At 48.7% G+C, this 12,487-nt stretch overlaps 1 protein-coding gene across 2 annotated transcripts in view; it reads left to right on the plus strand.

Moving 5' to 3' along the window:
• ANXA6 (annexin A6) overlaps positions 1–11,710 on the plus strand; it is a 58,247-nt gene extending 46,537 nt beyond the window's left edge. The window contains exons 21-26 of one of the 2 annotated variants that reach the window (XM_010373678.2): positions 2,145–2,162; positions 2,953–3,046; positions 4,229–4,324; positions 7,448–7,506; positions 9,137–9,259; positions 11,303–11,710. In XM_010373678.2, the coding sequence (XP_010371980.1) occupies positions 2,145–2,162; positions 2,953–3,046; positions 4,229–4,324; positions 7,448–7,506; positions 9,137–9,259; positions 11,303–11,362 (450 nt within the window). In that variant the 3' untranslated portion in view covers positions 11,363–11,710. The remainder of the gene's footprint in view (positions 1–2,144; positions 2,163–2,952; positions 3,047–4,228; positions 4,325–7,447; positions 7,507–9,136; positions 9,260–11,302) is intronic. The other variant, XM_010373679.2, reaches the window with a different exon arrangement.
• The last annotated feature ends 777 nt before the right edge of the window (positions 11,711–12,487 follow it).

Below are 12,487 nucleotides of genomic sequence, written 5' to 3' on the forward strand. Positions count from 1 at the left end.
ACAGGTGTGAGCTACTGTGCCTGGTGTAGGTTGTTTTTAATACAGAAAAATATTTAAAAAACCAGAAACAGCCTATAATCCTAGTAGCCTTGATAAGTCTTATTTAAGATTTAAATTTCAAATGAAATATTTTTGCATATTTAAAAAATAAAACTTCAGGAAGAATAAAAAGAAATGCAAAAGCTTTCCTGCATAGTACCTCTCCTCAAAGGTGTCTTGACAGTTTCTTAAGTACTTCCCAGGAAGTATGAGAAAGTGAGTGTTTATTTATTTATTTATTTTTGAATCTAGATGAAAGAAATACTATTTTACACAAAAATATGCTATACTTCTTTACTTAATTTAAATGGAAACTCTTGTTATCAGCATTGTAGATTAATCTCATCCTTTGTAAGAATTGCATGGATTGTTTCCATTGATTGGATAATCCATAGCCTGTTTAACAAGTCAATCTCAGGATGGTTTACAGTTTTTCTCTGTTATGAAAAATGCTGACCGGGCGTGGTGGCTCAAGCCTGTAATCCCAGCACTTTGGGAGGCAGAGGCGGGTGGACCACCTAAGGTCAGGAGTTGGAGACCAGCCTGGTCAGCATTGTGAAACCCCATCTCTACTAAAAATACAAAAAAAAATTAACTGGGCTTGGTGGCACATGCCTGTAATCCCAGCTACAGGCTGAGGCAGGAGAATCGCTTGAACCTGGGAGGTGGAGGTTACAGTGAGCTGAGATCGTGCCACTGCACTCCAGTCTGGGCAACAGAGTGAGACAAAAGAAAGAGAGAGAGAGAGGAAGAGGGAAAGAATGGAAGGAAGGAGAAGGAAGGAAAGAAAGATGCTGCCATGGGAAGGAAGGGAGGGAGGGAGAAAGAAAGGAAGGAAGGGGAGAGAAGAGAAGAGAAAGATGCTGCCATGGGCCAGGTGCGGTGTCTCATGCCTATGATCTCCACTTTGGGAGACCAACGCAGGAGGATCACTTGAGGCTAGACTGGACAACAAAGTGAGACCCCTTCTCTACAAAAAATAAAAAAATTAGCTGGGTGTGGTGGCACACACCTGTAGTCCCAGCTACTCATGAGGCTGAGGCAGGAGAATCACTTGAGCCTAGGAGGTTAAGGTTGCAGTGAGCTGTGATTGTGCCACTATACTCCAGCCTGGGCAATAGAGCGAGACCCTGTCTCCAAAAAGAAGAAAGAATGCTGCAGTGAATAGTCTTGTATTCTATCGTGGAAGACTTTTGCCAGTATATCTGTAGGGCAAATTCCTAGCAATATAATTGCTTGATCAAATGTCATAGGCCTTTTAATCTTTAATGGACATTGCCAATTATGCAATGAAAACAAGAGGAAGGTTTCCAGAGCATAGGCTGTTGTGAATTATAAAGAGTTCAGTCTATCCAATAGAATAAAGTCAGCAGAGTTTCTGGGGGAAAGGCGAAAGCAATACTCAGCCTAGGTACACGAGCCTGGGTATTTTGTTCCCAGGCTCTCAAAGTCACAGCTATTTGCCTAACAAAATTGTGTCCTAACCACAGAATTCTGTGCTCTGCATAGTGCAGTGATTAAAAGTAACCCTTGTAAAATGACTTTCCCATCACTGTTTGCTGTGTGCCCCCAGACAGGTCAGCTCCCCTCAAGGCCTCAGCTGTCTGGTCTTTCCTGTCTTTAACACGAAAGCTAAAATTACATGTCTCTTGCCTTGGAACTCTGAATATGCTAAAGGGTGCGGAGAACTTTGCACTGCTCACATTTACATCTCAGTGGTTCTGTAAGGAAGTGGCAGCAATTATTTCTTTCCACTTTCAGACAAAGAAACCGAGGCCTGGAATCTGCTCTAGGTTTTGGGGTGTGAAGAGCAGAGTGTTCCCCGTTTCTGTGTCTTTCTCTTATCCGTCAGGTGAACACGTTTTTAGTTATTGCCAGGCCTTTCCCCATTCTGAGCTCCAGCCCAAAAGGTCATAGGAAGGTATTTTTCTGTTGTCCCTGCCCCACTTCCCATCGCATCCCGGGTTCTCTCCAGTATCTTGGGACATATCCCACTTCCAGCCAGGCCCCTCACTCTGCACCCCAGGGCCCCAGCACCAGCCTCCCTGGCCTCCTCTGACTCTTGCCTCCCTTCTCTCCCTCCTCTCTCCCCTCCCTGCTCTCAGGTGGCTGCTGAGATCTTGGTGAGTGTCCTGTTCTTCATTTGGGTTTTAACGGCCTCTGAGTAAAGTCCACCTTTACTGGGCGGAGCGGGGCAGTATCAAGCAGTGATTTGGGAGCTTGCTATGCGGCTTCTCTCTCTCCCCTTCAGGGCGCCTTAAGGACCCTGCTTGGTAAAAGATAGGCCAGGCAAGTGTTTCCCAAACTTCAGCTAATCATCTCCGGCATGATTTGTACTATGTAACCACCAGCTGTTAATACTGATCTTTAAATCGACTCACTTTTAAACCCAAAATGAGTTAAGGGGAATTTAGTATCAGTATAAATAGAACTAGTAGCTGGCTAGAAGACAACGTGGAAACACTAATATGCAGTGTGATCGGGTATGTTTGCCCTTGACGCCGCTTGGGGAAACACTGGCCAGGCCATCTTCCCTGCATATGACCCCATACACACTTCCCAGAGGGCCTTGCAGAAAGGTTGAGGGATGGAAGGGGAACTCCCAGTTGCTATGCCCAGGGCCTGTGCGGGTCCTCCCAGGAGCCCCGGTCCCATGGCCCCGAGGCTAGGATGGAAGTTCCCAGTGCTAAGCCCATCTGTGTCAGATCACAGGGTCCTTGTGAACTGGAGAGGGGAATGTAGAAGCCATTGTGCTTGAGGAAGGAAGAGGGGACCAGTCTCAGCCCCCTTGGATGGCTGTGTGAGCCCAGCTTCTGACTGCCCTCAGCCCAGGCAAAGACATGAAAGTGAATAATAACCAAGGCTTTCTCATGTCTCCCCTCCCAAATCCTTGCTCCAACCCGGGCTCTGCAGGAAATAGCAGACACACCCAGCGGAGACAAAACTTCCTTGGAGACACGTTTCATGACGATCCTGTGTACCCGGAGCTATCCGCACCTCCGGAGAGGTGAGGCCTGACCTCCTCCCTTCCCAGCTCAGCAGGAAGATCCCAGAAGCTGATGAGAGCCTCTCATCTCTCTGTGACAAGAGGAGCCAGTTGCCCACCCACCCCCTCCTTAACCCAGCAGTAGTGTATCACGGGTGACGGTGACTCTGGAGCCCTGGATTCTAGTCCTGGCTCTACTGCTTATACCTCACCTTCCTTATCCTCCTTAAGGAAGCAGGTGTGATGGCAGGGATTAGGGATAGCAACTGGATTTCACCTCAAAGGCCAACTCTGACAGATTGGTAGCGGCTGCCTAGAATGCTGGGTTGAGAAGGATTCTGGGACCCCGCGTCATGATTCACTGGCGATGCCTGCCAGGAGCAAGGCAGTGAGAGGTGGTAGCAGCACAAGACCCACATAGACATCTTTGAACCACAGACTACCACATGCACAGGGCACACCTGTATGCAGTGACCCTGGTGCTCAGTGATCATGAAGTGTCCTGCACTGAGACATTTACATTTTAACATGCATTTGTCTGGCACTTCGCAGTATTTAAGGTGCTTTAGCATAGTGGCTAAAAGAATGGACTTGGGCACTGGACCGCCTTGATTTGAATACCCACTTAATAGCCATGTGACCTTAGGCAAGTTACCGAATCTCTGCGCCTGAGCTCCCTTACGTAGGAATCAGGGTTTTAGTTCTACCTTACGTGACTGTTGTAAAGATACAAAAAACACAACACACATAAAGCACTGGCGCAATGCCTGACTCAGTGAGTGTTTCCTGAGTGTTATCGATGTGTCTTTATCCCAACCGGACATGGGAGGAAGAGGAGGCCCAGAAAGGAGAGGATTCACCCAAGGTCCCTCAGTGAGCTGGGGCAGAACCATGACTAGGACCCATGCTCCTTTTACTACCCCAGCCTGGGTTGCCAGAACTTGGCCGAGGTTCTGAGGCCATTGGCCAGGCACGGGGACTGACTTGGGACAGATTTGGCTCTGAGCCCACAGCAGCCTTGATGTCAGAGCTTCTCTATCAGGATGATCTTGCCCAGTGCATTTAGGCCTGGGCTGTGGCCATATCTGCTGCCCTTCCACTTTCTCAGGCACAGCCTGTGGGAGGCACTGGGTGGGGTGAGGAGGGGCCTCCCCCTCCTGCACTGAAGCTCACCCCCACCTCTGGGGCTTCTCTTGTGGCCAGTCTTCCAGGAGTTCATCAAGATGACCAACTATGACGTGGAGCACACCATCAAGAAGGAAATGTCTGGGGATGTCAGGGACGCATTCGTGGCCATTGGTAACTGGCAGGGACTAAGGGAAGGGCTGGGGGCACTGGGGACTTGCCCAGATTCTCTGGAAGAATAGAACCTTGGCAGCCTCCGAAGCTAGTACTGGAAAGTAAACACTGCCACAGTTCACCTCCAGGGACGCTGCCAAATGTGTGATTGTGCAGGAGTGTCATGAGGTCTGTTCCAGGCTGCAGGAGAGGGTGAGAAAATAGCTGTCGCTGGGGAAGGACCAGGAAGACTGGGGCAGGCGGGGGAGGGGGCACGCTGTCCTGCACAACTAGGGTGTGTACACACACCATACACACACTTGACACACACACTTAACATGTACAAGACACATATTGAGCATACACACATTCTCACGTGACTTATACATAAAACACGTTACATATGCATGTGACAGGTGCATACCACACATACACACATTACATACACACATACTTCACACACAGAACACGTTATACATGCACATACATGCTACGCCCCCACAAGACACTACACCTGCACACACACACCGCTCACACACTATGCACACATGACCCATGCACACCACATACACACACCACATATGCACACACATACAAGACACATACACGTTAGATGCAGACGACACACACACACACACCCTCGTCTCCTCTCAGTACCTGGCTTTTTGGTTACACTTATATAATTTGAGCTCTTGACTTTGAAAAGGTTTTTTCCTTTTGGATCTTAATTTCACCGTGTATAAATATGGATGAGTGGATATGGGTTGGGGCTGAAGTTATTCTCGTTAGTATTCATCATTAGTGGTATCTTGTTTCATTTACTGTAAAACGCATTGCATCAATGCACTTTTTAAAAATCTTACCAAGAGGTGTCGGGAAGATTTTCACATAATTGCTATCAATTATAAAACACATCTTGATTTCAGAGACACTAAAATGTGGGGGAAAGGTGTGTTAGATTGGGTGAAGTAGAGATGGTGGTAGGGGGGTTGTTTAGCATGTGATGGGCCTTTACCACCCAGGACCAATATCTAGGAGGTGGGATAGCCCAGTGGGTAAAAGCATGGACTCCAGGTTGAATCTCTGCTCTGCCACTTCCTCACTGTGTATCCTTGGGCAGGTCACGAAACTTCTGTGTCTCAATTTCCTCCTTTGTAAAGTGGAGATAACAATAGTGCCCAGCCCATAGGGTGGATTTTGTAAGGCTGAAATTAGCTAATTATACGTAAAGCACTTGGAACGGTGCCTGTTGGCATGTAATACTCACTGGGCAAGGGTTCGTTTTTATTGTTGTTTCACACCAAGTCCTGTGCAAAGTTAGCTGCACACAGGTTTAGTTGCATTCTCACCAGGTGCTCTTACCAGCTTATTTTACAAAGAGGACACTGCATTCAGAGAGGTTTATAGTAGTAGAACCAGGACTCAAACCACAGGCTGCCTACGTCCTAAGCTCATGTTCTGTAGCCTTTGGAGACACTTTGAGTTTCCTACCCTCCTCGTGTATTTCCCTCTTTCCTTTCTCCTCCCACCTTGAACAGGTCTACACATGCAAACACACACCACAACACCATTTCACACCTCTCCATCTAGTGGCAGGCATCGGGGGCCCCTGTGACAGATGGACAGGCTCATTTCTTAGGAAGGCTTGTGGAGTTGGTTACAAAGGAGAGAAGTTTCTGTCCAGCACGCTGCTTAGCCAGACTGATAAAGCCCTAGGTCTGAAGTCAGGGGAGGCTTCCTGGAGGTGATGTCATGACTGGGGACGTGGACATCAAGTACAGCCTTGCAGGATGGGACTTGATTTAGAGAGAGAGTGTAGTGAAGGGCAGATAGGAAATGCATCTATCCAGGAAGGACAGAGGGACACAGGAATTTGCAGTTCTGGGGATGGAGGAGCAAGGGCCATGAAGTTGCAAAGGAGGCCAGGAGCTTTGACGTTCAAGCCAAGGAGCTTGGGATTTGTTTGGGAGGTAGTAGGGAGATATGTAAGGAGCTGGAGATGGGAGATGTGTGATGTGATCTTTCCCACGGGATTCCTGAGCCTGTTGCAGAGGAGTCTCTTGCTTAACTCTGCCACTGGACTACACAACTCCAGCCTCTTGCCATCTCTTCTCGTTATATCCAGAGTCATTCCAGCTATAGTACTGGTGTCTGGTTTCTCCTTTTTAAGCTGTCTGAGACACCCGTGCATGGGCTCTGGAGCCTTGCAGTCAAGCAGCTGTGAAGGGCTAGAGAACCCTAGGCCTTGAGAAAGGGCAGGGTTGGTGAAACCAGGCAGGCATTATCTGGGGTCAGGGTAGGGAGCAGCGGCTGCCAATACTGCAAGATTGTTCAGGCCCTGGGGCAACACTCAGCCCCAGGGATTTACATGGTCCCTTAAATTTTACCAACGGACAGCCATTCTTTGGAGCAGTATTTCTCTAAATCAGTAACTCTCAAGCATTAGGCTGCACCAGAGCAGGTTGGCCAGCCATCCTGATTCGCACAAGGCTTTCAGTGCTGTTAGGTTGGTGCAAAAGTCATTACAGTTTTGCCATTGAAAGTGATGGCAAAAATTGGAATTACTTTGGCACCAACCTAACAAAACCTGGAATGTTCCAGGCAAACTACCACAAGCTGGTCACTCACCTCCAGAGTTTCATATTCAGCATATCTGGGGTGATGCGCGAGAATCTGCCTTTCTTCCAAGTTTTCAAGCGATGCTAAGGTTGTTGGTCTGGAAACCACACTTTGAGAACCACTGCTCAAAATCTTTGTAAAATCTGAGTCTTCAGGGTGGAGCCTAAACCCTGAGTTTTAAACAAGCTTCTTAGGTGATTCCGACGCATTTAGAAGTTTTGAGGCCCTATGCTTTGAGTTCATGAGGAATTAATTACCTTTGAATCCTCTCCTAACCTTGGTCAGCTGTAAGCACCTTAGAAGGAAGAGAGTTGCAACCAAGTGAGAGCCAGGCCTAGGGATGAGCCAGAGGAGGAAGCATGGGGAAGGGGAGCGAAGGTGTTGCCTGAGCATGACCCTGGGGTTGACGATGATCTACAGACCCATGAAAGGGTAGACAAGGTGGGGTGATGGGGGAGGCCAGTCCAGAATCTGGGTTCACAACCTCTGACCACATTCCCCGCATCTCTCTGCTCTTCCTAACAGTTCAAAGTGTCAAGAACAAGCCTCTCTTCTTTGCCGACAAACTTTACAAATCCATGAAGGTAAGAAAACGTGCTAGCGTTCCTTTCCCTTCAAGCACTTATGTACACACACACACACAAACAGATGTGCACTGTCCCCCAGATCAGGATTCCTGGCAGCTGTTTCTTCCCATTTGACATTTATCAGCATCTGCCCTTGTCTGGCTGTAGGATGGTATTTCCCCATTGGGGGTGATTTCCCCCGCCTTCCCCTCCAGAGGATATTTGGCAATATCCAGACACATTTTCAGTCATCACAACTTGGAGGGTGTTGCTACCGGCATCTGGTGGGGAGAGAACAGGGATACTGGTGGGGAGAGAACAGGGATGCTGGTGGGGAGAGAACAGGGATGCTGGTGGGGAGAGAACAGGGACGCTGTTAAACAGCCTCAGCACACAGGATAAGCTTGCGCAACAAAGAATGATCCAGCCCCAAATGCCAAGGTTGAGAAGTGTGCTCTGGGGGCGCAGGGCTGGGTAGGACACAGTCTCTGCCCTCTCAGAGCTCACAGCCTATCAGGTGACACAGGGTCTCCTATGACAAATAGTTGTCAGAGGTCACAAGCGCTCCCCTCTGAGTCTAGGCCTGCCCTTCTGGGAGAGCCCAAGCCACACTGACCACTCTCTCTGCCACTGGAGTCTCAACTGCTGACAGCCTGGGCAGGCAGGAGGGTAGGAAGGGGCCTGACACTCTCAGCTTGCTGTCTCCAAATGTGACAGCCGCTCATTGAGCACTCACTGTATGTCAAGCCTGTGCTAAGGGCTTCATCTCTGCCCACAGTTGACCCTCATGGCAGCCCTGTGAAGTTGTGGTAGCATCCTCATTTGATAGAGGAGGAAACTCAGGCCTAGGTAGGGTAAAACGTAGCCCACATTTACGCAGCTCCTAAGAGGCAGAGCCGGGACTCGAACCTAGCTCTGACTCCTAGGCTGGTGCTTGTAGCTCCCTGGGGGCAGAGGCAGCTCTGGCTGCCTACACATTCCGTGCCTTGTGCCTACTCCTTGGGCTTGGTGGTAATTTCATAGGGCTGGTATAACAAATTCCACAAACTGGGTGACAACAGAAATTTATTCTCTCATAGTTCTGGAGGCCAAAAGCCCAAAATCAAGGTGTCACCTGGGTTGGGTCCTCCTGGAGGCTCTGGGGAAGAAACTTTCCCCTGCCTCTCCTAGCTTCTGGTGGTTGTCAGAAGTCCTTGGTGTTTCCTGGCTGTGAATGCATCACTCCAGTCTCTGCCTCTGTCCTCACCTCATCTCTTTGCTGTTTGTATGTCTGTGCTCTCCCTCCTCTTCTTATAAAGATATTGGTTATTGGTTTAGGCTTCAGTCTAATTCAGTATGCCTTCATCTTAATTCATTACATGTGCAAAGACCTTATTTCCAGATTACATCATATTCTGAGGTTCCAGGTGGACACAAATTTTGGAGGGGACACTATTCAACCCATGCACATTTTTTTTGCATGTCAGTCTGGCCAGTCCTGGGCACGGGGGGATTTTGGTCAGGACTATTTGCAGAAGACAGAGGGAGAACATCCACCCTGTTGTTGGAAGGAACAAGGGAGACAGGCAGATGGGATACCACTGTTTCTTGCCTGACTGGGCTCTGTCTCTTCTTCTGCCTGTGTCTCCCTCCTGCCTGGCTCCACCAGGGTGCTGGCACAGATGAGAAGACTCTCACCAGGATCATGGTCTCCCGCAGTGAGATTGACCTGCTCAACATCCGGCGGGAATTCATTGAGAAATATGACAAGTCTCTCCACCAAGCCATTGAGGTAAGCGGAGGGGCTAGAGGTTAGTGGGAAGGGGGTGAGTGTCAGATCCCTAATGTAAGATTAGGAGTCTTCATTCCCATGGACTTTTTCCTAGTGGGTTACTGCTTAGAACAGCCAGGATATTGAAATGAAAGGGGGTCTATATTGCATTGTTTATACCAAAATCAATTCCAGAAGAATCAAAGATTTATAATTAAAGATTTCCAAATAAAACAAGAGCCCATTTTTTGCTTTTTTTAAAGCAATGTTATGGAAGTGTAACTTACATATCATGGGTAGGCGTGGTGGCTCACACCTGTAGTCACAGCACGTTGGGAGGCCAAGGCGAGTGGATCACTTGAGGTCAAGAGTTGGAGACCAGCCTGGCCAACATAGTGAAACCCTGTCTCTACTAAAAATACAAAAATTAGCCGGGTGTGTTGGCTAATGCCCGTAATCCCAGCTACTTGGGAGGCTGAGGCAGGAGAATCGCTTGAACCCAGGAGGTAGAGGTTGCAGTGAGCTGAGATCATGCCACTGCACTCCAGCCTGGGCAACAGAGCAAGACTCCGTCTCAAAAACAGACAGACAAAAAACTTACAAATCATAAAATTCACCTATTTTAAGGATACAATTCAACAGTTTTTAGGAAATTTACTGAGTTATACAACCATCCCCATAATGCAGCCAGTTTCCAAACACTTCTATCATCCCACTAAGCTCTCTCATACCTGTTTATCTAGTTCCATCCCCAGCCATAGGCAAACACCAAGCTACTCTGTGTCTCTGTAGATTTGCCTTTTCTGAATATTTCATATAAATGGAATCACCTAATATGTGACCTTTTGTGTCTGACTTTTGTTTTTTTGTTTTGTTTTTTTGTTTGTTTGTTTGTTTTGAGATGGAGTCTTGCTCTGTCGCCCAGGCTGGAGTGCAGCGGTGCCATCTCATCTCACTGCAACCTCCGCCTCCTGGGTTCAAGCGATTCTCCTGCCTCAGCCTCCTGAGTAGCTGGGACTGCAGGCATATGTCACTACGCCCAGCTAATTTTTGTATTTTTAGTAGAGACAGTTTCACTGTGTTGGCCAGGCTGGTTGCTAGCTCCTGACCTCAAGTGATCCACCTGCCTCGGCCTCCCAAAGTGCTGGGATTACAGGTGTGATCCACCACACCTGGCTGTGTCTGACTTTTTTGACATACGGAGCTTATATTTTTGTTCTTTGAGATCAGCCAAGATCTTAAAGTTTGATGCTTGGTTCTACTTGGCTAATAAGACTATGGGCATCTCACAGGCAGTCTCTTACAGACTTAGTAGGAATGTCAGCAAATTGTTAGCACATTTTGATACTATATTATGTTTTAAAATCATACATCAAAAAATACCAGAACAAACAAAATCCCCAAAACCATGTCTCATAACAATGATAGGAGTCCCTCAGAAAGGAGATCCATACCATATGGGTCAGGAAGTTTGGCCTGCCCAGTCTGAATGTATGCCAGACCATTGTGATGTGTGGTGAGCGTGATGGTGTTTGCACCCATTCCCAGCAATGGCCTGGCAGTTAGTGCTCAATAGTGTTTGTTCAAATAAGGAATCACCTAACACGATATGCCAAGGTGGAGGGTATCAGCAGAGTGCCAGAGGAACCAAGGGAGGCACTCTGCCTCCCGAGGCAAGAGGTCAGGGTGCTTCTCAGAGGAGAGGGCCCCGCTGGCAGACGGTATTGGGGGTGCACAGGGGCGTGCTAGACAGGGGAGTGGCAGGTGGAGAGAGGACTGAGATGCTCCTGGGGGAAAGGAATAGGTGAAGCCACAGAGCTCTGCACTGGTCAGATCCCAAAGGCCCTTGAAGCCAGGCCGAGAGCTTGCACATCTTCCTGGGGATAAACAAAAGGGATGTGGTCACATTTATGTGTCAGGGAGATCCCTCTGGCCTACATGTGGCGGTTATGCTGGCCATGGAGAGAAGCCGAGGGAGATGTCCAGACAGATGGGCAGCTGGGAGGAGGGGGCATTGAGGCTGGAAGGACTGTTTTCACTCACTCTGCTCTCTGCCTCTGCCAGGGCGACACCTCCGGAGACTTCCTGAAGGCCTTGCTGGCTCTCTGCGGTGGCGAGGACTAGGGCCACAGCTTTGGTGGGCACCTCTGCCAAGAAATGGTCATCAGCACCAGCTGCCACGGCCAAGCCTGATTGTTCCAGCTCCAGAGACTAAGGAAGGGGCAGGGGTGGGGGGAGGGGTTGGGGTTGGGCTCTTATCTTCAGTGGAGCTTAGGAGAGGCTCCCACTCCCACAGGCCATCAAGGGCCCAGCACGACTGAGCGGCTGAAAAACTGTAGCCATAGATCCTGTCCACCTCCACTCCCCTCTGACTCCTCAACCTTTCCCAGCTTCCTCCCCTTGCTACAGCATCTGCCCTGGTTTGGGCTATGTCAGATCCGAAAACATCCTGAACCTCTGTCTGTAAAATGAGTTGTGTCCGTACTTTGATGCGGTTGGTGGCAGGGGCCAGTTGAATGTGCTGAGCGGGGTGGTGGGAAGGGTAGTAAATGTGCTGGGGCAAACTGACAAATCTTCCCATCCATTTCACCACCCATCCCCATCCAGGCTGCGCTAGGGTACTGGACCAGGCATTGGGATGCCTGGGTTCAAATCTGCATCTGCCATGCACTTGCTTTCTGACCTTAGGCCAGCCCTTTTCCCTCCCTGAGTCTCTATTTTCTTATCTACAATGAGAGAGTTGGACAAAAAAATCTTGGCTTCCCTTCTAACATTAACATCCTAAAATATGCCTCCAATTCATTCCCTTGACACTTTTTGTTTCTAAGGAAGAAATAAAAAGAGATGCACAAACACATAAACACATTTCCAGCGAGGGCCTCTGTCTTCTGCCTAGAGCCTCATTAGGGCTTGAGGTTATAAAGTCTGTCCAGAAGACAGGATTTTCCTCATTAGAGCTTGAGGTTGTAAAGTCTGTCCAGGAGCGAGTTATGTCTTTCAATTCTTGCAAGGTGTTTCCCAGGAAGCGCACAGGAGAATCTGAGTTTGCAGCAAGCCTGGGAAGGCTGGCCCAGCTGTGCTCTGGGCCTTAGGTCCCCCCTCATCCCCTCTCGCTGCCTGGACATTTCTGTATGCTCTTCATCCATTTCAACCAAGCCCAAACTTCCTCTTTTGAACTCTGCAAGGGCACCCGATGCAATCTTGATCTGGAGAGATGCATGGAAAGTTTCCTTCATGCAGGTCATTGAT

The sequence above is a fragment of the Rhinopithecus roxellana genome, chromosome 3 (assembly GCF_007565055.1).
Source record: "Rhinopithecus roxellana isolate Shanxi Qingling chromosome 3, ASM756505v1, whole genome shotgun sequence".
Classification (NCBI taxonomy): Eukaryota; Metazoa; Chordata; class Mammalia; order Primates; family Cercopithecidae; genus Rhinopithecus; species Rhinopithecus roxellana.